Source organism: Mustela nigripes, chromosome 3 (assembly GCF_022355385.1).
Source record: "Mustela nigripes isolate SB6536 chromosome 3, MUSNIG.SB6536, whole genome shotgun sequence".
NCBI lineage: Eukaryota > Metazoa > Chordata > Mammalia > Carnivora > Mustelidae > Mustela > Mustela nigripes.
Genome location: NC_081559.1, coordinates 13,681,549 through 13,706,187, shown reverse-complemented (window position 1 = coordinate 13,706,187; position 24,639 = coordinate 13,681,549). Strand labels below are relative to the sequence as shown.

Sequence of the window (24,639 nt, the reverse complement as noted above, 5' to 3'; positions counted from 1 at the left end):
CTAAGGAGACAAGCCAACCACAATCCAGATATGATTAAGCATCTTAGAAATTGCCCTTATAGACCCCTCCTACACTGTTGGTGGGAACGCAAGCTGGTGCAGCCACTCTGGAAAACAGCATGGAGGTTCCTCAAAAAGTTGAAAACAGCTACCCTACGACCCAGCAATCGCACTACTGGTATTTACTTCAAAGATACAAGTGTAGTGATCTGAAGGGGCACGTGCACCCCAGTGTTTATAGCAGCAAGTCCACAATAGCCAAACTATGGGAAGAACCTAGCTGTTCATCAACAGATGAATGGATAAAGAAGATGTGTTATATATGTACAATGGAACACTGTGCAGCCATCAAAAGAAAAAAATTTTGCCATTTGCAAAGACATGGATGGAACTAGAGGGTATTATGCTGAGTGAAATAAATCAATCACAGTTACATGATCTCTCTGATGTGAGGAATTTGAGAGGCAGGACCGGGGGGGTCGGGGGTAGGGAGGGAAAAAAATGAAACAAGATGGGATCAGGAGGGAGACAAACCATAAGAGACTCTAAATCTCCCGAAACAAACTGGGGGTTGCTGGGGGTTGGGGAGGAGGGATAGGGTGGCCGCGTTATGGTCACTGGGGAGGGTATGTGCTATGGTGAGTGCTGTGAATTTTGTAAGTCTGAGGATTCACAGACCTGTACCCTGAGGCGAATAATACATATATGTTAATTTTAAAAAATAAATTTTTAAAAATTGCTCTTATAAGCTAGTAGACGAACTTTGGTTTTGAGCAATCATCAGACTTGGGGCAGCTGATCTCGCATTTTAGTGGAAGATCATATTTACTTTTACTACTACAAAAGTGAAAGGAAAGGCAAAGCTAGCAGTTCTTAAACTCGTATTGCTGGAAGGGACTCCCTTGTTTTAGAGATGAGGAAACAGGCCAGAGAAAGAAGTTAAAGTACCTGGGCCGATGTCACCCAAGTGAAGATGAGATAAAGCCAGCTGGCATTAAGTTCTACCTCTGGGTGCACTGAGGCTATATCTCTCACTGCTTTAATTACTTGGTTTTCTGCCTTCAGCTACTTGGACTAGCTTTACAAAACCATTCAGCTTGCTTTTGGTCTCAATACTTACGAACCCAGTCCTGCTGCTCGGACACATGGAATACATAATTTTGATTTTGAATCCAGACTTTCCTAATCTGTCTTTGAATTCACTTCACAGCTGGGGTGGGGGGTGGGCAACAGTTGAGAAAAGCCCAGGAGGTGAGCAACTCAAGGTGAGGTGGAAACCCTTGAAATAGAATGGTTCTGGCTGTCTTGGCTTTCTGGTCCCCTGAAGAGTACTTTTTCGCTTCGGTTCAGCTTAAGTTGTAGAAAAACACATCTGAGGTGGGTAGACTGTTACAGTCAAGACTGGACTCACACACTTTTCTGTGTTGGGTCCCTGTACCCTTCAATTTTGACGATTCTAAAGAATGATATCTATTTGTTGCTTTCTCTAAGGAGTGGAAATTCGTAAGAAAGCAATGATAGAGCACCTAGCTTTTAGAGTCCCTTGAAACCACATTGTTCAAGAAATTGTATTATCAGAAAGATGAAATGATCGTTACTATTGTAAAAGAATGGGGGGGGGGATGCCATTGGCCCCTGATAATTAGTGCTGTACTAATTCACCAAACAAGTTTCTCATGAGATCCGGTCTTAGCTTGCTTCTCTGATCTCATCTGGAAGTGGCTGTGCCTTGTTCCCTTAGTTCCCCCCATATGACTTCCCTTTATTCTTCCAACATGCTGGTTGCATTCCTTCCTGTGAACCGTTGCCCTCACTGTTTACCTGCTGGGATAGTCTCCTCCCAGATGTTTATGTGGCTCTCTGTCATTCAGGTTTCACCTTATAGAACTATGAGAAGCTTTGCCCTTGGCAACCAATCTGAAGGAAGGGTCCTGCAATCCTGTCACACGTTTAAAACTTTTTCTGTCTAGGATCTATTGCCAGCTAAACAAAAAATTGTCTTTCTACCCCCAGCCCCAGAATGTAAATGCCAAGGGAGAAGAGACATCTGTTTTGCTTACTTCTGAATTCTCAGTGTCCAGAAGAGTGTTTGGCACATTGAATGTAACCAGAAAATACTGAGAAGGGCAGTGGTTCAGAATCAGGGGGTCTCAGATGTGGTCCTGGCACGGCTGCTGACTCACTCTTCGACTTGATCAAGATCCCTCCCTGCCTCCTAAGGACTCAATTTTCTAATCTGTAAACCAGAAGGCTGGGAGTGACGAAATCTAAACTCCCTTCCACTACAAAGTCTACAAGCCATGAAGACATTCTGTGATACCAACAGCAAAACAATCTCAGGATTTTAGTTCTTCCAAACCACGCGTACGGAAAGCGGGAGAACTTCCCTTGTCCGGAGGCCGTGCAAATGGGGAATCAAGCCCTTGAAACCATCTCCCTGTGGCAACTGTTGCCCGACTATCCCCTACCTGGCTTCCTCCTGTGCTCGCGTCATGGCTGCCTCCAGGGCCAGCCGTGCTGCCTCCTCTTCCCGCTGCCTTCTCTCCTCCGCTTCCAGCCGAGCCTTCTCCTCGGCCTCCTGTTTCCTCCGCAGGTGCTCCAGCCGTTCTTCTTCAGCCATTTCCAGCAGGCGTTTTTCTTCCTCTGCTAACTGCATTTCCAGTTCCTTCTGCCTCTGCTTCTCAGCCTCTGCAGAATAGAAAGTGGGAGAGGGGTAGGTTCCACGGGGGTCCTGTTCCTGGAGAAAGTTCTCGGACCTAACTCCCAAGTCTGATTCCCAAGGACTCGCCAGGAGATACTATGCCGGCTTCCCTGCCAGCTGCCAGCTCCTCTGTGGGGATCAAGTTGGGGTCCATGTACAAATTTAAGAGTCCTTTATCAAGCACGTACTATGTGCAGTGCACATATGAGTACAAAATGAGTACAAAACCTTGGCAGAGAATTTTCCAGAGCCTGAAGTACTCGTGGGAAATATGCAGGGAGCTGGGGAGAGGCGTCAGGTCGGGGTCTGGAGAAATTTTGTGCTTGCTCGGCTGAGCTGACCGGCTGGAAGCGGGTCACCTGCTGACACATGCTGAGCCTCACAAGTGAGGCCACAGAGATCGTGCAGGTCCACAGGTGAAAAGCTGCCCTGAAGCCACCCAGATGTTTGCTTCCTTGGGCGAGCAGGGCTCCAGCCCCCATGTAGGCAGCCCCTGGGCAATGCTGGAAGGGCCATGGGAGGGGCAGGATCCCAGTTCAGGAGGTGACTGAATTGGGAGTGCGGCCAAGAGTCCTTTCCACAAGTGAGTCTGTGTTTATTTTGATCATGTGTCTTGGCTCACTGCGGTCACACAGACTCATCCCTTCTAGAAAGAAGAGCTTATGCATTTAGACTGCTTCACGCACCAAGGCTTAGGGTAGGAATAACTCCGGGGAGAGTCAAATGCACACCCACAGTGGGATAAAAATACATCTGCCCCAGATAGGAGGTGCAGGCGGCTCCAGGAGCCCTTCCTCACCCGCCCGCTCGGCTTCCTCCTGCTGCTTTCTTCTCTGCAGTTCTCGAAGTTTCCTCCGGAACTCCTCCTGCTGCCGCCGGGCCCTCTCCCGGGCCACCTGCAACTGGAGTTGTTGCTTCCTCTCCTCTTCTTCCCGCCGCTGCTGTTCTTCTTCGAGTCTCTGTTTCCTCAGGCTGAGGAAACAGCCACGGGATGGTCAGGGAAATGGCCGCCCAAACTGGGACATCCTCGTGAGACGAACCCATGGGCAGTACCCCCCACCCCTCCAGGCCACGGGGCTACGGGCCATGGGGACATGCCACTCAGAGGACACTGGGTGTCCAAGGGAAGCCGAGCAAAGAGCAGAAGCAAGAAGGCAGCTGGCCTGGAGCTAGAAGCTGCAGGTTTCCTCGCACAGCTCTGTGCTCTGGGGCAGGGGCACTCCGTTCCCCAAGCTTCATTTTCCACTGTTAGGAGATGAACCGTAGAACTCTGGAGGCCTCCCAGGATTGTTGGAAAGAGTAAATGAAATGAGTCAAGGCCTATGAAAAGAATCTAGAACAATGCAGACAGATGCAGGGACTCAGCAAAGGCCTGCTGGGCTGGGAAGCAAAGCCCTTCCAAGAACACCCCATGAACATGAACCTGGAGGCTCCGTCAGGGTCAACAACCCGGTACCTTCCAACAGGGAACAGAGAACGGGCCGTGCTGTCTGCCTACTGGGCACGAGCCTCAGAACCAACGCTGGCGCTAGTGGAGGTCGACCTGGCCTTTTCCCGCTGTCCCCAACCTGCCGGCTGCCGAGGCCTGCGGGACCCACCGCTTCTCCTCCGCGCGGGCGCGCTGCTCCAGCTCCAGCTCCTCCTGCATCTTCTCTGCTCTCTCCAGCTGCTCCTCCAGGAGCCGCTGCTGCTCCGCCTGTTCCCTTCTCTTCCTCTCCACCTCTGCGCGCCTCATCGCGGCCCTCTCCGCTCGCAGCCTGTCCCGGGAAGCTCCCTCTCGCTCCCTCTTGGCGACGAGGGCCTGAGGAACCAGAATGTTCTGGTGAAAGGCAGAGCCTGTCTCGGGGGCCCGCCCTCCTCCCCAGCTCCGAGACGAGTCCCCAGTGGTTTCCGCACAGACCGTGGCCTCTGCTTGGGGCTGGGCGGTCTGACTGGCCTGGGTCCAGGCTTCATACTCGCTTCGAGGTCTCAACTTAATTTCCCTGATATTGTCTTCCTCTTGGGGCTGTTACCGGGGTTAAATGAAGTAGGGCAAGTGCCAAAATAACGTCTGGCACATGGTCGTCTGGAGTTTTCGATCCTCGCTGCACTTTACAATCACGTAAGGAGCTTTTAAACCTGACTTGAGGCCAAGGCCCCTCCCAGACCAATTCAATGAGAACACCTGGGTGGGTGGGGGGGCCTCGGTGGTTTCTAGAAGCTTCTCTGGTGACCCAGGACTGGGAAGCACAGGTTCTAGATAAAGCCTATCTTACCACAAGTGGTCTTAGATGTCAATGTATTAGACTCACATTGAGTCCCAGGCAAACCCACTTTTTAAACGGAAGGTTTTCTCAGCTAAAATGAAGGATGTCTTCACTTTCCTTTTCAGAAATGAGCCCAGGAGGGAAACTTTGACTGTAACTCTTCCATGGGAGCTTTGCGTATCCTGCTTGGGGTGAAACTAAGCGGCTTATTAGCCTTTGCAGAGCAGCAGAGTACTTTGGCCTGATAATACATCTAAGAAATTCTGATTCTTTCACAGATTCAGGAAAGTTCTGCCCACAGCTTAAAATTTTCACCTGCGGTGTAGAGCAGAAGTCCATAGTCTGCGCAGCTAGGAGGATTGGGAACGATAAAGGAAAAATCTCTCTGAAACGCTTTTTAGTTGACCGTGGGCAATAAAATAAAGAAAACCATAGTAATTTAAAACTGACAAGAGCCCTACTTATAGAGTCAAAGGACCTGGATGTTAAGTCTCGGCTTTACGGCATGATGGTTACGTAACTTCTGGCAACTGGGCTGCTGATCTCTAAGCCTCAGTTTCGAGGTCTGAGAAATTGGGATAATCACATCTGGCGCACAAGTGTGGCCGTAAAGATTAAATGAGATTCAGCAGAGTTGCACCATATGCACCTGTAACTTATGTGGGGTTAAGCATAGCAGTTTAGCTGTGAGTATAATTGTGGCATTCAAAGATACTCTTTTTTTCTCCCCTACAACAAATGTAGTTCAGCACCTTCATGCCAGTGGAAAAAATTGATTTATTCCAGGGGCACCTGGGGGGCTCAGTTGGTTAAGCGACTGCCTTCAGCTCAGGTCATGATCCCAGAGTCCCGGGATTGAGTTCCACATCAGGCTCCAGCTTCACGGGGAGTCTGCTTCACCCTCTGACCTTCTCCCCTCTTATGCTTTCTCTCTGTCTCTCTCTCAAATAAATAAACAAAATATTTAAAAAAAAGATTTATTCCAACAGCAGAAGAAAGTTTGCTTGTGTTGGTCTTACTGAGAGATATATCTGTGTGGTATTTTTAAAAATTCATTGTAGGGGCGCCTGAGTGGCTCAGTGGGTTAAAGCCTCAGTCCTTGGCTCAGCTCATGATCTCAGGGTCCTGGGATCGAGCCCCACATCGGGCTCTCTGCTTAGCAGGGAGCCTCCCCACCCCCACCCCCACCTTCCTCTCTGCCTACTTGTGATCTTGGTCTGTCAAATAAATAAAATCTTTAAAAAAAATTCATTGTAGAGGGAAGGCTGGGTGGCTCAGTCGATTAAGTGGCTGCCTTCAGCTTGGGTCATGATCCCAGCATCCTGGGATCAAGTCCCACATCAGGCTCCTTGCTTGGCAGGGAGCCTGCTTCTCCCCCTGCCTCTGCCTCTGCCTCTGCAATAAAATCTTTAAAAAAAATTAATTGCAGAGATTTTCAAGGGTAATTTTTCTTACACTCACTCAATTTTTCTCTTAAATACTTAACATTAGAATCAAGGCTCCTGAAACAAAATAACTTTTATATGCTGCAGCACCTTGTAAAGACAGACAGATACCTGTCTGACAGCTATGTGCCACAGAAAAGCAGCTTAGGAAAGGAGGAATTTCTGTAGCCTTTGGGTGGTAAACAAAACGTGAGCTCCTAGCCAGGCCAAGTCAAGGATATGTGCTTGGTGGTGGTGGGGTGGGGTAGGGCCGAGGGTTGGCAGGGGGCACCTGGGTGGCTTAGTTGCTTAAGAGGCTGCCTTTGGCTCAGGTCATGATCTCAGGGTCCTGGGATCGAGCCCCATGTCGGGCTCTCTGCTCAGCAGGGAGTCTGCTTCTCCCTCTCTCTGCTCATGCTCTCTAATAATTTAAAAAAAAAAAAAAAAAAAAAAAAAGAGGGTAGGTACTTGGCTCTGATGGTCAAAGTCCACCTTTCCCTGCAACCGTGAAGCCTGTGCCAACTTCTTGCTCCTTACGGGTTGCGTATATGCTGTGGCATCTTGGAAACCTCACAGAACACATCATTTCAGAGGGGCTTTGCCACGCTGTGCCTTTTCTTAAAGGGTCAGACGGTATCAAAGTAGAACAACTGAAACCAAGCTGCAATAGCACTGTTTCAGTAACTGCAACGTGGTTCAGGGCAGATTCCCCCACCTCTGGCGTGGTACCAGTGAGAACAGAAATCTCTCTGGCCCAGGTGAGAGTATTGGACCTTACTTTGGAAGGGTCCTCGTAACTTTGTTCTTCTGGAGATCCCCTGTTGGCAGGTGCGGTCTGGGCAGGTGATGATCTTCTGTCTATGGACACTTGGCTCTCCTGAGCATCATACTTGTGGGAGAGCCAAGGGTCCTCTACGACGGACTCTGCAGGGGAGAAACCTCTCTCAGTAGTGTCTTCTGTTTCCTTAGAGTTAATGACATCAGGCCCACTCAGCTCTGCTACTTCCAGATTCCTTTCCTTCTGTGTACTTTTCCTTTTGGCTCTTGGTTTTTTTTCTTTAGGAATTAATTCTGATTTCTTTTCAGCCTTTGCTTCCTTTGATTTTCCTGGAGAAGAACAACGGGGGACAGAGTTGTAGCTCAGTAAATGTCACCTCTGCCTGTTTTCCAGTAGCTTCTAAACTTCGGTGGAATCACCTGGGGTGTAGATTCCTGGGCCCCACTCCCAGAGTCTGATTCTGCAGGAAACTGCATATTAATGTTCATGCCAAGTGTTTTGAGAAGGGCAGTCCACAGACCACCCTTTGAGAAACTGCCTTATCCTGTTTGGATCAACTGTCATTCAGTAGTCTTCCTACTAAAGAAGGTCTGTTTCACCCTGATCTACGGTAGAAGCAAGACTCTCCACGGGGGAAAACTACAGACACACACGGAAAGTCAAGCCTCAAGAGTCTGGCTTCAAGTTGCGGTTTTGGAAACCTGGCAGAGTTTAAGCCTTCCATCCTCTCAGAACTCTTCCTCAGTTCACCTCTGGGGACCACAAGGATTTCCTTTCCCCAGTCCTGCCAATGCAACCCAAGTCATGGGCTACAACAACGTAAGGTCAGCAAGACTTTAAAAAGCAAATCTCAAAAATAGATTGGGCCCACGAGACAGTCCAATCCCTTCCTTTCTGACAGCCTTTGATGTGCCTGGAGGGTCTTCTCAGTCATGTGGCCAGGAAAGAGCGGGTGTTAAGTTTTAAGCTAAAGTCTTCAGAAGCATGGGATTCTACACTCCTTGGAAGGTGCAACACAGGGAGCTAAGAAGAAAAACAGCAGCTGGGGTGCTCATTCAGAGCCCCTTTCATCCTTCCCCTTCCCCCATGCCCCGTTCTCAAATGATGATCGTTATCCGTTCACAGAGACACGGTAAGACCATGTACTTGGAATCAAACGTCAGGCTCCGAGTCTGGGTCCACCAATTCCTGTCCAGTCTGTTTGATCTAATGCAAGCCACCCTATCTCTCTCAAGCCTCAACCACTACGCCTTATAATAATAATAATGCTTACTGGGGCGCCTGGATGGCTCAGTGGGTTAAAGCCTCTGCCTTCGGCTCAGGTCATGATCCCAGGGTCCTGGGATCCAGCCCCACATCGGGCTCTCTGCTCAGTGGGAAGCCTGCTTCCTCCTCTCTCTCTGCCTGCCTCTCTGCCTACTTGTGATCTCTGTCTAATAAATAAGTAAAATCTTTAAAAATAATAATGATAATGCTTACTTTAAGGGCAATGTTCTGGGAATTTCATGATGTCGCGTGTGCGGGGCTCTCAATACAGTGGGTATTCAGTAACTAGGGGATGTTTTTATTATTTCCTCTCTTGTTGCAAGTCTCAAGGCAAGCCTGGTTTCCTCTCTTCCCTCTCTCCTAAGATACTGACATGAAGTAAGGCTGCAACAGCGTCTTAACCAGACATAGTCCAAAAGACTCAAAGCAGGTGGTTCGTCCTGCCGGATTCATGCTGATTCTCTGTGACACCTCCCAGCCCCCACTCGGTGTCTTTTTTCCTGGGTCGCTTGTCAAGGGCACACTCCCCCTTACCGACAGCAGCCTCTGCTTCCCTGTGGGCCTTTCCTTCTCTCCTCCCCTTGGGCGCCTTGGACCTGTCTGTCCTGGCTCTTTTCTTTCTCTTGGCTTTGCCAATCAACTCCATCTCCTAAAGGTGAAAAAAATTAAGGAAGAGGACCAAGGAAGAAAAAAACCATCAAAAGAAGAGTATGTTGACCAAAACAGCATGGCTTCGAATGGGCTTTGTGTGGGTTCCACATGGAGCAGAAGAAGGAGTCTTAGAATGGAGCTGGTGCCGAGATGCTCAGCTTCAGCCTTTCCTTTAATCCTGCTCGGTCTAATGCCAGAGGAGGAAAGAGGAACAGAACACACTTTCTGATCACCCCCCCCCCCTTTTTTTTTTTTTAAAGATTTTATTAATTTATTTGACAGAGAGAAATCACAAGTAGATGGAGAGGCAGGCAGAGAGAGAGAGAGAGAGGGAAGCAGGCTCCCTGCCGAGCAGAGAGCCCGATGCAGGACTCGATCCCAGGAGCCTGAGATCATGACCTGAGCCGAAGGCAGCGGCTTAACCCACCGAGCCACCCAGGCGCCCTGATCATCCCCTTTTTTGATGCTAAATCATGACCTACAGAGTTGGATCAAAGGGAAGCAATTTTTAACTTTGATAGATTGCTATTGCTACAAATACTGTTTAGTTTAAATCAAAGCCAGCTTTAGTCACTGTTGCATCATTTGCTAACTTTCCAGAAGTTTCTCAAGCAGATGACCACAACCATGTCAGTCTTCACCTTTCCCCATGGGCTGGGACAACCATGGAGAGTCCTCCTAAGAGAGGATGGCAGAGTGGGGACGCGGCTACCCACTCAGTGCCGGTAATATTTTGACATAAAATACGTATTTGGCATGGAGCTCCTGAAGCCATTGTAATTCCTAGAGCATAAATGTGGAAAGAGTGGCTTTTGCTTTTCATTAACACAACTCTTTCCAACCACACCTGAGATTGTGTTAATGAGTTGATTTTAGAAAGCACCTTAGGAGGGGGTGCTGGTTACCAGGGGAACCAACTGTGTTATTAGAGGGTTGGAACTTTCAGCCCAATACCGCCAACCTCAGAGGATGAACAGGCTAGCTTGCTTTAATCAATGCTTTTATTGATCAAGGCCTGTACTGATGAAGCCTCCGTAAAACCTGAACCAAATGAGTGTGGCTTGCTGCAGGGTTGATGAACACATCCACGTGCAGGGAGTGGGGAACACACCCTCACCTCCATGGAGACAGAAGCTCTCGCATTTGGGACTCTTCTGGACCTTGGCCTATGTACCCTTTCCTGTGGCTGTTCAGACGTATCCCTTAACATATCCTCTGTAAGGGCACCTGGCTGGCTCAGTTGGTAGAGTGTGCAACTCTTGAGCTTGGGGTTGTAAGTTCGAGCCCCGTGTTGGGTGTAGGGATTACTTAATAATAAAATGTTTGGGGCACCCAGGTGGCTCAGTTGGTTAAGCATCTGCCTTTGGCTCAGGTCATGGTCTCAGGGTCCTGGGATCGAGCCCCATGCTGGCCTCCCTGCTCAGTGGGGAGCCTGCTTCTCCCTCTCCCTCTGCCCCTCCCTGGGATCACTCATTCCTCCTCTCTCTTTCAAATAAATAAAACCTTAAAAAAAGACAAAAAACAATAAAATCTTTAAAACATCCTTTGCAGTAAATCAATTATAGCAAGGAAATGACTTTCTGAGGTTTGTGGACCATTCTAGTGAATTATCCAAACTGAGAAAGGGGTTGTGGGAACCCTCCATGTATCGGTGACAACCTGGGACTTGTGACTGAAGTCTTGTGTCTGAAGTGGGGGCAGTCTCGTGGGACCGCGCCCTTCACCTGTGGGGGCTGTGCAAACTCCAGGAAGGGTCAGAATTGAACGACGGGGCACCCAGTTGGTGTCCTTTGAGCTGGAGACTGATTGATATGGAGAAAGACTCCACACACCTGGCGCCAGAAGCGGTGTGTAGGTAACTGAAGTTTCCTTTTAGTACCTTTGTAGGAATTAGACATGGGCACACCGTCCTTTGGGAGAATGAAGCCCATTGCGGGGACGCAGGGCGTGGTGAGTGAACCGCAGACTGGATTTCAGCTCTCACTTGTCCCTTTGTGGTCCCCATCATACAGAGTCAGCACTTATGCAACTGTACATGGGAGCCCACTGGGAGCAGGCTTTGGACCAGGCTCCTGGATGTTAACACTCACGCTGATGTCGCCTAGAGCCTGCTGGTCGAACAGTCTCGCTTCAGTCCTCCCCTCCGATCCTCTTGGAAGAAGAGAGGCATCTACAGGACCCAGCCTGTCTGGGGACTGGTGTCTTGGGAGTGTCCCGGGCAGACGGCGTACGTCATAGTCTCTGCCCCTTGAAGAAAGAATGAAACAACAAGACCAGACTGAATTGAAAACTCTGCTGGACAAGGAAGAGGAAGAGTCAGCAAACACTGAGCCCCCATTTCTGCGGCGCTGTCATGGACATTTTACACACTTGGGTTAACCTTCTTTTCCTCAACACAGCCCTGAAAAAGGTAGAGTAACAAGTCGAGTCTTCCCTTTGAGATTCTCTTTGGTTAAATCCTCAATTTAGAGCGCAGAAGAAATAGTTTGCCTCTCTGGGGTTGTGTATTTATGCCTTTGGTTGAATGACACATGGTTGTCGAACCAAAGGTCTTCTATCAAAGGCTTAGCTGAAAATAAATGACCTTTAAGAAAGACTGTCTTAGGAACATGCCACTATCCATCCACTCTGTTATGCCCTTTGGAATTCTATTCCTGATCAGATCTGGCCACCAAAAGGTCACATTCTGTGTCTGTGTGATCCCCTGTAGGATTGCTGTCACTGACTCTCTGCCTTGAGGAGAACAGACTTATGTTCTCTGGGCAAAAGGGCCCCTAAAAGATAGCCACGTGGGTTTCAGGAAAGCGGCAGCAGCAGCTACCTCCCCAAGAATCCATCTCTTAGACAGCAACAATGCGCTGGTTCTGGGCATTTTATTTTCTAGCTAAATCAGTATTACATTCACTGTGCTGCGCTAGTACAGGGCCTTACTGGAGAAACTTGAGAAATATTTGTTGAATGAGGTAAATGGAATTTCCTGTAAATATATGAGTCTTTAAATCCTTCAATGCCACTCTATAAAAACCCACAGAAGATTTATCCTTTAGAATTTAATGCTAGGAAAACATTGATTTCCCCCGAGGAACAGGTGCGCTGCAAATGAGAACCACAAACCTGACTGTGTTGCTGCTGCTTCTTCGTCTTATCTTTCTTGTCTGTCGGTCTGTCTTTCTTTTTCCCTTTTTTGCTTTCACATTTAGGAATCTCTATTCAAAACTGCAAGTCTGATCTTTAGTTACAAGGACTATAGTGACTTTTGTGAAGTGTTATTGGTATTCTTCTTTTTTTTTTTTAATCCTCTGGCTCAAATTCTTTTTTCTTTTTTGGTCACCTCACCTTTTTCTTGGCGACGGGGTTGCTATAAGTCATTTGAATCCATGGTGGAAAAAGCCGAGGTATAAAAGCTAAAAAATGGAATTTTCCAGGTAGCTGCCTCCACACCATAGCCTGCCTCCCTCCCTTTGTTCGTAGAGAGCATAAAGCCTTCTTGACCCAGGAGAGACTCGTAGGTTCTCAAGTCACTGACCTCATGGGAGGTCACAATAGGCTATAGTTCCAGCTGCCAATGCCAGATGGGGCTTAGGTCAAGTGATGGGGGCTATAGGCCGAGCCTTGGTCAGTGAGCTTCAAATAAGCCCAGAGAGCGCATAGGAAGCACTTTCTGTGTGTTAGCTACTTGTGTTAGTATTATTAAGTACTATTTGTTTTAGCCAGAGCCGACCGAACGCTGAGAGGAGAAACCAAGGCTGAGATGACAGACTCCTCCTTTCTAGGCCCGTTCGTAGATCTCAGCTACTTAGACAAACGGAGAAAGTGGTTTCCATGCTGTTAAACTTCACTCCTCACCCACCCAGCCAAAGAATATGGTTGAAGGAGGAAGCATGTCACAGTATAATCCTCCCCAAGACTCCATTTCTGAGACAATCATTCTAGACGTTCGAGTATGCAGCTAGCCTGAGAATCTTCATGCTTAGAAAAGACAAAAATTAAATTAATTACAAACAGAAAAAGGAGGGGTGCTTGGCTAGCTCAGCCAGTAGAGAATGTAATTCTTGGTCCCGGGGTCGTGAGATCAAGCCCCGGGTTGGGTGTAGAGTAGTGACTTTAAAACAAACAAAGAAAAATGAAACAAAAATGGAGCAGTCCATGTCATTACAACTTTGAACACTTACGTCTTTTGGACAGTATCTGCATCAGGGTCATGGTCAGCCAGGGAAGCTCTTAGAGGGTCAGGGATCATACTCCTCAGCTCATGGTCTGTGAGGACAAAGAGCATCCTTAATGCAAAGGACAGGAGGTAATAGAAAACAATCCCAGACATGGGGGAACATCTGCTAGGTTCGCAGTCAATGACACAGATTAGCACAGTGAAGTACGTTATACCTAGAAAATAAGCAAATGCTGCACAAAGCAGTGCTGGCCCATAGCAAGTGACATTACAATTAGTAGACTCTTTGGGAAAGCGATGGGACAGTATGTACCAAGAACCAGAAAAATGTTCCCGTCTTTGATCAGGATCTCACTCCTGGGTATTTATCATGAAGAAATAATTCAAAAGAACAAGATTTTAGTCCAAAGTTGTTATAACTTTGTTATTAATAATGAAAAATTAAAAACAACTCAGTAGTGGGAGATTGGGGAAACAATTCATGATGCATTAATTTGACATTTAAAATTATGGTTAAAAAGATAATAAGCAATATGGAAAACACGGTATAAAAAAGTAAAAATGTAAACTATAGAACAGTGTGTTAGAACTCTATAAAATACATATGTAAATAAATAAGGGCTATAAAAGAAAACAAGAAAAAAATAATGTTAGACTAGGAGGGCTCTGTGTGTTTAGATTTCTTCTTAAAACCCCAGTGTGGTTATAACACTGAAAATGAAATTGATTAGGGAAGATGGCGTGGCTCAGTCATTTTAGCATCTGCCTTCAGGCTCAGGTCATGATCCCAGGGTCCTGAGATCAAGTTCTACATCAGTCTCCCTGCTCAGCGGGGAATAGGCTTCTCCCTCTCCTGCTGCCTCCCCCCTGCTTGTGTGCACGCACCCTCTCTCTCTCTGTCTGTCTCAAATAAATAAATAAAATATTTTTTAAAAACCTAAGAAAAACTAGCCTGGGTGGCTCAGTGGGTTGGGCCTCTGCCTTCGGCTCAGGTCATGATCCCAGAGTCCTGGGATCGAGCCCTACATCCGCATCTGGCTCTCTGCTCAGCAGGGAACCTGCTTCCCCCTCCCTCTCTGCCTGTCTCTCTGCCTGCTTGTGATCTCTCTCTCTCTCTCTATGAAACAAATAAGTAAAATCTTAAAAAAAAAAAAAAACTTAAGAAAAACTAGAAAAAGTGATGTTGGCTGCATTAAAATCTTTACAGGAGAAATAAATAGTATTATTTAACACTTTAAGAAACTTACCTAATTATAAAATTTAAATAAGTGTAAGTTACCATATGTCAATTATCCCTCAATAAAGAAAAAATGTTAATACAAATAAAATACCTAAAACAGGGTTGGCACTTGGTAGAAATAAACAAAGAACCAAAAAACCCCTCACCCATGATCACTCTACTCACATACAATTATTGCAAATATTTTGGTGTATGCACTTTCATGCATATATAATATATACTCATTTTAATGGAATTTTTAAAAGTATATATAATTTTAATTTATTTTTGTTATCAGAATTTCCCTTATAATTAAATATTCCTAAAAGTGAATGTAATAACAGCATAACATTTCACTGTACAGATGTACCATAACTGAGTTAACCCAATGTAACTTAAAATTCAGATTGTTCCAAATTTTTTATAATTAGTAAGAACTTTGCATGACATATCCTTGAAAGATATGTTTTTGATTATTTAAAGATCTACTCTTTGTTCACATCTATGATTATTAAAGAATATAAGTATTTAAGGCACAGTGTTTTCTGCTAAATTGTTCCCCAGAAAATTTGTACTGATTTATCCTGAGAAAATGTTCATTTACTTCCTTCATTTATCACATGCTTATTGGATATTTACTACATGCCAGGAATTGTGTTAGGTACTGGGAATACAGGGGGGAGTAGGATGGAAACACCTAGACTTGGGGTGCTTAAATTTTATCGGGGAAGATGGATATTAACACAAAATAAAACAAAACCAAAAAATAAAAGAAAACTTCTAAAAAGGAAGACTCTAATATGCAGTCTCTATTTCTCTTTGAGCAGTAGATTCTTCTGTGAATTTATTTTTCCTCAATTTTGTGTATAGGTATTATACCTTTAAGGAAAGACTGGAAAGGAAAAAATTCACCTGTCATCCTGCCAACATGACCCCTTAATACTACAGTTAATCCATTTTTCAGCATTCAAAGTTGTCTGTGACACCTTCACTCCTTCCCAGCCCACAGCGTCTTTGTCACTTTTTTTTTTCCTGTCATTCTTAAACTTGAAGGGTGGCATGTATTGTGTCCCATATCAATTTCCCGATCTAGCAGTGGGGACAAAATTGTTCATGTACGGGGTGCTTGGGGAAATTGGGGAGGTTGATCGGGGTGGTACCTTGGAATTTATTTTGTCTTGGATCATATGGAACATTAACAGAATTGTGATAAGGGGAACTCTGGAGAAGGGGGGGTGCCGGGGGGGGGGGGTGGTTTCCTGCCCCCAACGTGGCTGGCTGGCTCAGTAAAGCCATCGCACTGAAGACATTCACAGCTCCTCACAGCTCTCTTGAACTTTGGGACAGGGCACTATAGGACCAGCAGAGGGCGCATTTGTATTGACCAAAACCCAAAGTCCTACATGGGCATAACTTCACCAAATTGATTAGAACTGCCGCCTGGGTCAGTTCTGGGAGGGGGACCCTAGAAAAGAGCTCTTCAAAAAAGCCACCCCCAACTCCGCCCCCACCTCTAGTATAATAACCTGATATTTAGGAAGTATTGGAATAGACTAGTGTACAACTTTTTTAACTGCTTTTCAAGAATCTGTAAGATATTTTGCGAATGCAGAGTGTAGAAAAAAATAGCGAACACTGAACACCCATGTCCTTACCACCCAGCTCTGTGAAATGTTAACATTTTGCCATATCCCGATTCACATTTTTTCTAAAGAAATAAAGTATTTTGTATCCCATTCAATCCTGTTTCTTTCATTCTTTCCTTGGTGGTAACAATTCTCTTAAATTTGGTGTTTGTCATTGGGGCACACTACCCCAAAATATGGAACCTTTGCATATTAAATATTTCAAGCGGAAGGAATTTGAGGAATAGCACGTGAGGGAAGGATTCTCTGACCACTGCTCCTTCTCCTCTGAAGCAGGTAGTAAGACCTTCACTGGGGAACCTGGGTGGCTCCAATGGTTGAGTATCTGCCTTCCGCTCAGGTTGTGATCTCGGGGTCCTGGGATCAGCCCGTTGGCTTCCTGCTCAAGGGAGAGTCTGCTTCTTCTCCCTTTGCCTCTCCTTGCTTTGTGCCCTTTCTCTCAAATAAATAAAATCTTTTTTTTTTTTTTTAAGATTTTATTTATTTATTTGACAGAGAGAGAGATACACAAGTAGGCAGAGAGGCAGGCAGAGAGAGAGGAGGAAGCAGGTTCCCTGCTGAGCAGAGAGCCCGATGCGGGGCTCCATTCCAGGACCCTGAGATCATGACCTGAGCTCAAGGCAGAGGCTTAAGCCACTGAGCCACCCAGGCACCCCTCAAATAAATAAAATCTTAAAAAAAACCCCAAAATAAATAAACCCATATCTGTATATAGATATATAGATTATATATAGATTGTAGATTATATAAAATATGTATCAGATTATATAGAGAGATTATATATATCATATATAGATTATATATCAGATTAGCCAAAATGTAAAAGTCCACAATATGCATATGTATGTGTATATACATACATATATAATGATTTTTCTTGTTTTTATTTTTTGTTTGAATTAGAATTATCTTGATTAGCTGCAAAGTTGACTTTTTTTTAAAAAAGATTTTATTTATTCATTTGACAGAGATCACAAGTAGGCTGAGAAAGAGTGAGAGAGAGAAGCAGGCTCCCTGCTGAGCAGAGAGCCTGATGTGGGACTTGATCTCAGGACCCTGAGATCATGACCTGAGCAGAAGGCAGCGGCTTAACCCACCCAGGCGCCCCAAAGTTGAGGCTTTTTGCCTCAACTTTTTTTTACACAGCCATTTACTTAGGCTTCCTCTTCTGTTAATTGTCTGTTCATATCTTTTAGCCATATTTTATTTGGGTTGATTGCCTTTTCCTTCTCTATTTGTAGCAGTTCTTGCTGCATTTTGGATATTAATGCCTTGTTGGTTTTATGCACTGCTGATATTGTCTTTTTGTCTATGATTTGTCTCCCCCCCGACTCAAGCTTTTATTTATTTATTTATTTTGGTAATCTCTATACCCAACACGGGGCTCAAACTTACAACCCAATATCAAGAGTTGCACACCGCTGTGACTTGCCTTTTAACTTTGTTTTTGCGGTCTTGTCAAAAATTTTGAATTTTAATATAACCAAGGTTGTCAATAGTTTTCTCTATGGTTTATATTTCGAATCATAGGTAGCAAATTTTTTCTTTTCCCAAATTCACAAAGATATTCTTCTATATTTTCTTCTAAAAAATTTAAAATCTTCTAAAAATTTTTAAATTTTGGCTTTTTCAGGGGTGTCTAGCTGTCTCAGTTGGAAGAGCACGAGACTCTTGATCTTGGGGTTGTGAGTTCTAATACCATGCTGAGTATAGAGATTACTTAAAAATAAAATCTTAAAAAAATTATTTTTTGCTTTTTCAAAAATTATACCTGATATTTTGTGAGGTAAAGATTTTAAAATTGGATAACCAGTTATTTCAAAATTATATACTGAAAAATAGTTATATAGTATATATATATATATATATATACACATATACACATACACACACATATATATATTTCATTCTTTATACTTTTGCCATATAATGTTTCCATATGTGGATGCATTTATTTCTGGATTCTTTATTTTTTTCTGTCTGACCCTAATCCAATATCCTAAGGCCTTAAAGTCGTTTTTGATATTTAATATTTTTGATATTTTAGAATTTGGACTCTGTTTTTCTTCAAAATTTTATTAGTTATTTTAGACCTCTTTATGAATTTTGGGATCAACTTATGTTCTTCCAAAAACCCAACTGGGGACTGAGAAAAACCATAATTGCACTGAATTTGCAGATTAATTTAGGGAGAATTGTTACCTTCCTATTTGTGAACATGCTATACAGCAGTATACAAAATGTTATATTTATTTTCGGCTCTTTTAATTTAATTTAATGAAATTTTGTAATTTCTTCAAGCAAATCTCACACATCTTTTTTCATTTATTTGTAGGATATATATACATTTATCTATACATATATATTTAAAAATTACATTTATCCTCCCTCCCTATATACACTGTACCAGTGGATAAGCGGTAGAGGAGGAAAAGTTGTTTTGTTTCTTTTGGGAGGAGTTTGCCAAGTAACAAGAAGAAGGAACAACAGAATTTCAGTAACACTGTTTCCCAGCGACTGTGAATGAATGGATCTGTAGCTGTTGGCTTGTGAAGGGATCAAGCAAACGTTTGTTTCCTGATGGAAGAACACAATGCCTTCCAGGAAACAGTCTTGCTAAAGGGAAAAACCAAATCTGAATCTGACCAGGTCTCTAGACCTGAGTACTAACTTTTGTTACAGGGGGATAGAGAAGACAGAGAAACACATTAAACTACACCATGAGGAAGCCAACAGCAAAATCTCGATTGTGGGAAACTCCTTAGGACAAGTGACTCAATTTCTTAAAAATAAACTAAAAGAGGGTAAAGGAAAAGAAATGGAGGGAACTTAAAAATTAAAGGCCACGTAAAGGCCACACCAACCAACTCCAAACAAACAAACTCTGAAACAATTATAATAATTATGAGACAGTTATGGCATTGAAAATACAGAATATTCAATGATATTAAAGAATAGTTCTAATTTTTAGGTGCAATGGTGGTATTAGGGTTATGTCAAAAATGTCTTTTCTTGTTTTTTAGAAAGAGATATATATATACACAAGGGTGTATGGGTAAAATGATACAAGACTGGAAAATTTGTTTGAAAATAATATGGAAGGGAGGGGTCGGGGATGTGGGTGAACAGTATCAGCCAGGAGTTGGGCCTGTGGGATTCTTGTGCTGTTCTGTTTGTCCTGGTGTATGGTTGGGGTTTTCTATGATAACAACGATCCTAACATTGCATTATAAATTGTGCTTTATGTTTTGACATGCTATTGTTTCTCCACAATTGAGTTTTATGTATTGTTCTATATTTAGTAATCTTGCTGAATTTTTGTCTTCTAATAACTTGTCCGGAGAGGCCCTCAGATTTTCCATGTAAGTAATTCTATTGTCTGGGGATAATGACACTGTCATTTCCTTCTTTCTGTCTTTTTCCTTTCTTTTGGTTTCCCTACTGTGCTATCCCCATGTTGAAATAGAAGCAATGACAGAGGGCGTCCTTACCCTACCTAGTTCTTTGTCTCGAGAGAATTCTTTTAAATTTCCACCATTAAAGTGGGATGTTTACTGCAGGTTTTTGGTAGACAGTCTTTATTAAAATTGGCAAGTCTTCCTCTGTTCCCATTTTGATCATTTTAAATCATGAGTGGGTGAATATCATAAATTTATGTTTCCTTTTGTATCCAGTGAGATGACCCTAAAGTTTTTTCTCCTTTAATCTCTTGATGTGAATTACATAAACTGAAATTCCCATATTAGACCATCTTTGAGTTTCTGGGATACACACACACACACACACACACACACACACACACACACACATATACACACACACCCTATATCATAAAACATTATATATTTAAATATAAGCTTAAGGACTTGATTGGCTAATATTTTATTTAGGAGTTTTGCATCTTTGATCATAAGTGAGATTGGTCTTTAAATTTCCTTTCTTATGTTGTCCTTGTCTCTAGTTTCAACTTCCCTTTTCTTTTTTTAAGATTTTATTTATTTATTTGACAGAGAGAGAAAGACTGCGAGAGAAGGAATACAAGCAGGGAAGTGGGAGAGGGAGAAGCAGGCTCCCCGCTGATCAGGGACCCCAATGCAGGACTCGATCCCAGCACCCTGGGATCATGTCCTGATCTGAAGGCAGATGCTTAATGACTGAGCCACCCAGGCGCCCCTGCTTTTTGGCTTTGATGAACTTGGGTCTCAAGTTAGAAATAAGCTTTACTTCCTGGAAGGTGAAGAGAATTTTCAGGATCAAGGGGCAACAGCTGGGTTCTGGGATTCTGGGACTTCCCTGGGGTTTCCATTGTGAGTTAAGCAGAATGAGCCAGAAACATTCTTAAGGATGGACCACTTCCCACCATGAAGGACTTTGAAATACTTTCCAGGAGCAAAAAATAAAGATGTAACTGAGTGTGTAGTTCATCCTGCTACTAAGAAGCAGCAGATTATTCTGAACCCAATACGGGGGCTCCAGACTGCAGAGCCTGGCAGGCTACAGTGACTATGTAGGCCTCACAGGGAGCAAATCAGGAGCAAGGAGCCCTGACTGACATCAAGTCACAAGTGGATACCACTTTCCAGGCTGGAGGTTCTGGGGCCGTGGCACCATCTCAACTCCCGGGCACACACTTCTGATCTCTTTATTTTTTCCATAGCTTTAAGAGAAATTTTTGCAACACTGGCTACTCCTTACTTCTTTGCACAGGCGGGGAAGTCATTAGATTTGCTCCTTCTGGAGCTTTTTATGCCTGGAATCAGGAACTGCCCCTGAGGAAAGGCTTTTAAACCTCTCCTTGTAGCTAGGTGGGCCCCTGGGAACTGTGCTCCTAGCAGGCAGCAGTGGGCCCAACACTGATGTCTTCTGTGTGAGGACAGAAGGACACAGAGGACACACACAGAGGACACGGATGTCTTCTGTGTGAGGGTGAGGACATGCTGAGTCAGCTCTGACCAGGTAGAGCCGGGTAATGGCAAACGGTATTGCAGAGAGAAGGAATGGGGGCCGAGCTATCCTATGCCTTGCCTGCCGGGCTGGACTTTTCCACAAGGGAGAAATAAACCTTCTATCTTATTTGAAGTCATTTTATCTTGGCCTTGGTTAGAATCATCTGAAAGAACAGATGAAATCAAATCGCTGCTAAATTTAAGAGAAATAAATTCTAGAAACAAGAACCAAGGCAGTGATTCTCAAAGTGTGGTCCCTGTGCCACCGCCATTAGCATCACTAGCGAACTTACTAAAATTGTAAATTCCATGACCTCAACCCAGATCGAATCGGAAACTCTGGGGACAGGGCCCCCAAATCTATTTTAACCAGCCTCTCAGGGGGTTCTGATACACCCTGAAGTTTGAGAACGGCTGGCCTAGGAAATAAACAAGAATTGAATTTTTATTCTTTCTTTGGGCCATGGGGTTGGGGAAAAGAGGTTAGAAAGGAAACTTTTGTATTTAACATGAGCAATTTTCTGAACCCTCTTTGGTTTGTCCGGTGAAAAGCGGCATGCAGTTACCTCACCATTGAATCTGAGATCCAAGGTATTCTCCGGGGAGATGGCACTGACTCACTGCTCATAATTTAAGCATGAAGATCACTACTTAATTTAGTGTAGAAGAAAAATCCTAGCCATTAGATGTAAGACCTAGGAGGGGAAGAGTGCTCTTTAAATAGTTAAAAAAAAGAATTCCTTGGCGTGCTGTCTTGTTTTCCTTCAAAGATTTGAAATCCTTTTTAAACATTAGCATTTATCATTCAGGACAGGCAAATGCCTTCTTTAATTTTCTGCAGTGATATTTCACTGCATTAAAGACTGTCTGGATAACCTTTACGGAACTCAGCCAGAGCCCATCACTCTGCCGTGAGCCAGGAAGTCTGTTTGGACTGCCTTGTTGTGCACTGCCTAAAACCTCCCCTGCACTTGGCCGAGATCTTGGAGTCTCGTCAGTGTTCACATTCTACATATGTGACTTAGGATAAGAAAGGTCTGAAGACTGGAACATGTTTCCTTGGCTATTGTCACTCGGCTTTGAAAATGGAGGGGGTAGGAGGCTTGTTTTAGCAAAAACTTTGCTTAAAAGCTTGACCAAACCTAGAAATTGGGCAACCATAATATTCTGTTGTCTTATATGCAGAAGCAATGAAGTGAAATCTTTTTACATTTTTAAAAATTCTTTTTTAAAGAAAGAGAGAGAGCACACAAGGAGGGATGATGGGCAGAGGGAGAAGGAAGAGAGAATTTCAAGCAGGCTCCACACCCAGCTCGGAGCCCTACGTAGGGCTCAATCCCATGACCCTGAGATCGCGACCCAACATAGCCAACCAACAGAGCGACCCAGGTGCCCTAGCAATGAAATCTTCCAAAATGAGTATAAAAATTATTTTTGTCTAGAATGTCAACTGAAAGAAATAATAAAATACGTAAACAGGAAAATATCAAGTGTAGGGTAAAATCCCAAATCCGTGACTTTGCGCATTTATCTCTAGTGCGTTTTCACAGTCTTCCTCACCTCATGGGTTCTAGAGGAGATAGGAAGAGTCGTGGTTTCATTTCACAGGTTGATAAACCATGGCCATGAGAGGGTAGACGCTTAATCATGATCATATCCAAGTCAAGATTAATATTCGTGAAAGGGCTACTGTGTGTGAATTAGTTCATTGACTCCTCAGGCAGTCTCATGCAGTACGTGGGGAGTACTGTCTTCAGCCCCAGTTAAGGACACTGAGGCACAGAGGGGTTACAGCAGAGGCCATGTTCTCCACTCAGCTGCTCCGAGCTGCTGCTAGCCTGTGTGGAGCACTTTATGTGAACCAAGCAAGGCACCCCAGTAGACCGGCCAAGTAGGAAGAGGAGCCCCCAGAGCATGGAGACCCAGTCCTGAGCTGCCTGGCTTTGGGAGCAGAGCGGATGCCCCTGTTTGCTCCCTCTGCTGGATGCCTTTGTACAGTCAACAACCACCACTTCTTTCCAGCCAGCACTGTGTCTACCCCGTGGGAACACAAGAGTCTCTCACATACCCATTTCCACTCCCACGAGATGCAGCGAGGACAGCGAACAGTCCTGTTCCCTGGGGCTATCCAAACGTAGCATCACGCAGATACACGGGTGCCCCCACGAAGAGCTTGGAGTTGAGCTCAGGTCTAGGAACATGAACTATGCCCAAAAGCCCAGTTCTAGGTCCAATATTTCCTAGAATCATCAGTATTAAATGTACTATCATCTTTGGAGGAGCCACACTTCAACAGCTCTGGCCACCCAAGGTGGTAGGTAGCAAGGTCTGGGTCTCTAAAGATACTGGTTGCCACCTCTGCTGGAATATTAACCCTCTGGGCAGGGAATCTCGGCTCCTGCACCCGCATATCGGAGCCCGTGGGCAAGCAACGGGACCAGAGATGGGGAGGGGCTCATGCAGCCTGTTCCTGGTGCCCCAGAGTCTCCATTCTCTGTCATCAGTCTGCTGCCCCTGGCAGGACAGAAATCTTTCAGTAAGCCCGAGGATATAAAAGCACGCAATCATCAGTAGGTCTGTGATGCACTAAGAACCGTCAGCGTCTGAACTCGGCATTTTGGCACGTTTTCTGACTTCCGGCCCTGAGAAGAAGTGGAGGGGTCATTCTGCATGAACATCTTTGAACCAGTGCAAGCCTCATCAGACAATTATGGTGACAAGATTTAAAACCCAACCCAGCTGTCTCTACCTTGGTCGTCCTGATGATTCTCTCCGAGGGGTTCTCCGGGTTCTTCATGATCGTCTAGCTCGTCTCCATTTTCCTATGAGGTTAATACAGAATAAAAAATATGTAAGGCAAAATAAAGGCAAACACTCCTGTGGTCCATGTCCTTTGGTAAAAGGAAACCAAATTTTCTTAGTGTTTCTTCTTTGTCAGCCTATTTTAACTTCAGTGTCCAAGAAGTTTAGCAGCCCTGGGAAGGAAGCTTAAGAGGCAGGTGGGCTTAGCCGCAGTGTTGAGCACCGGTGGGGGTCTCAGCTGTACTTCTCTTGTAGGGGGCTTGCCCGTCCATGTGGACGGGGCTCCATGCCTGGCCTTAACTCGGGGCGAGGAGAAGAATGCCCCAAGCCAAGTCCAACTCCGCAAGGAAGCAAGGTACTTCCACGGACTTGACGGGGTGATGAGGGCCGACTCTGAAAGAATGGGAAGGGTGGGTTTTGACGGTAGATTAAGGGCTTTGGTCTTGAGAACAAATGGAAGGTACTGAGGGTTAAAGGAGGGGAAGCAAAAGGGTCAGATTGGCCTTTTGTAGGGTTTCCAGGATTACCACGGATTGGGGGCTTTATCACATCTAATCCCTTCTTCCTTCTTTCTCCCAGTGTTTCACCATTCAAACATCAGCTCGTACGGTGTTTCACCATACAAACTGGTGCCATCCACCACCTAGAAATCTCCGTGACAGTGGTCCTAACTGGCTGTGCAGTTAGAATTCTTTGTTATGGGGACGCCTGGGTGGCTCAGTTGGTTAAGCGGCTGCCTTCGGCTCAGGTCATGATCCCAGCGTCCTGGGATCGAGTCCCACATCAGGCTCC

General features: G+C 44.8%; 1 protein-coding gene across 1 annotated transcript in view; it reads right to left on the bottom strand.

Moving 5' to 3' along the window:
• Positions 1–24,639, bottom strand: part of KIAA2012 (KIAA2012 ortholog) — a 102,268-nt gene that overhangs the window by 3,975 nt on the left and 73,654 nt on the right. Inside the window, exons 15-22 of the mRNA XM_059393219.1 lie at positions 23,795–23,867; positions 13,239–13,323; positions 11,157–11,313; positions 8,950–9,064; positions 7,150–7,478; positions 4,300–4,502; positions 3,501–3,673; positions 2,469–2,688 (exon numbers count right to left, since the gene is read on the bottom strand). Of these exons, the coding sequence (XP_059249202.1) occupies positions 2,469–2,688; positions 3,501–3,673; positions 4,300–4,502; positions 7,150–7,478; positions 8,950–9,064; positions 11,157–11,313; positions 13,239–13,323; positions 23,795–23,867 (1,355 nt within the window). The remainder of the gene's footprint in view (positions 1–2,468; positions 2,689–3,500; positions 3,674–4,299; positions 4,503–7,149; positions 7,479–8,949; positions 9,065–11,156; positions 11,314–13,238; positions 13,324–23,794; positions 23,868–24,639) is intronic.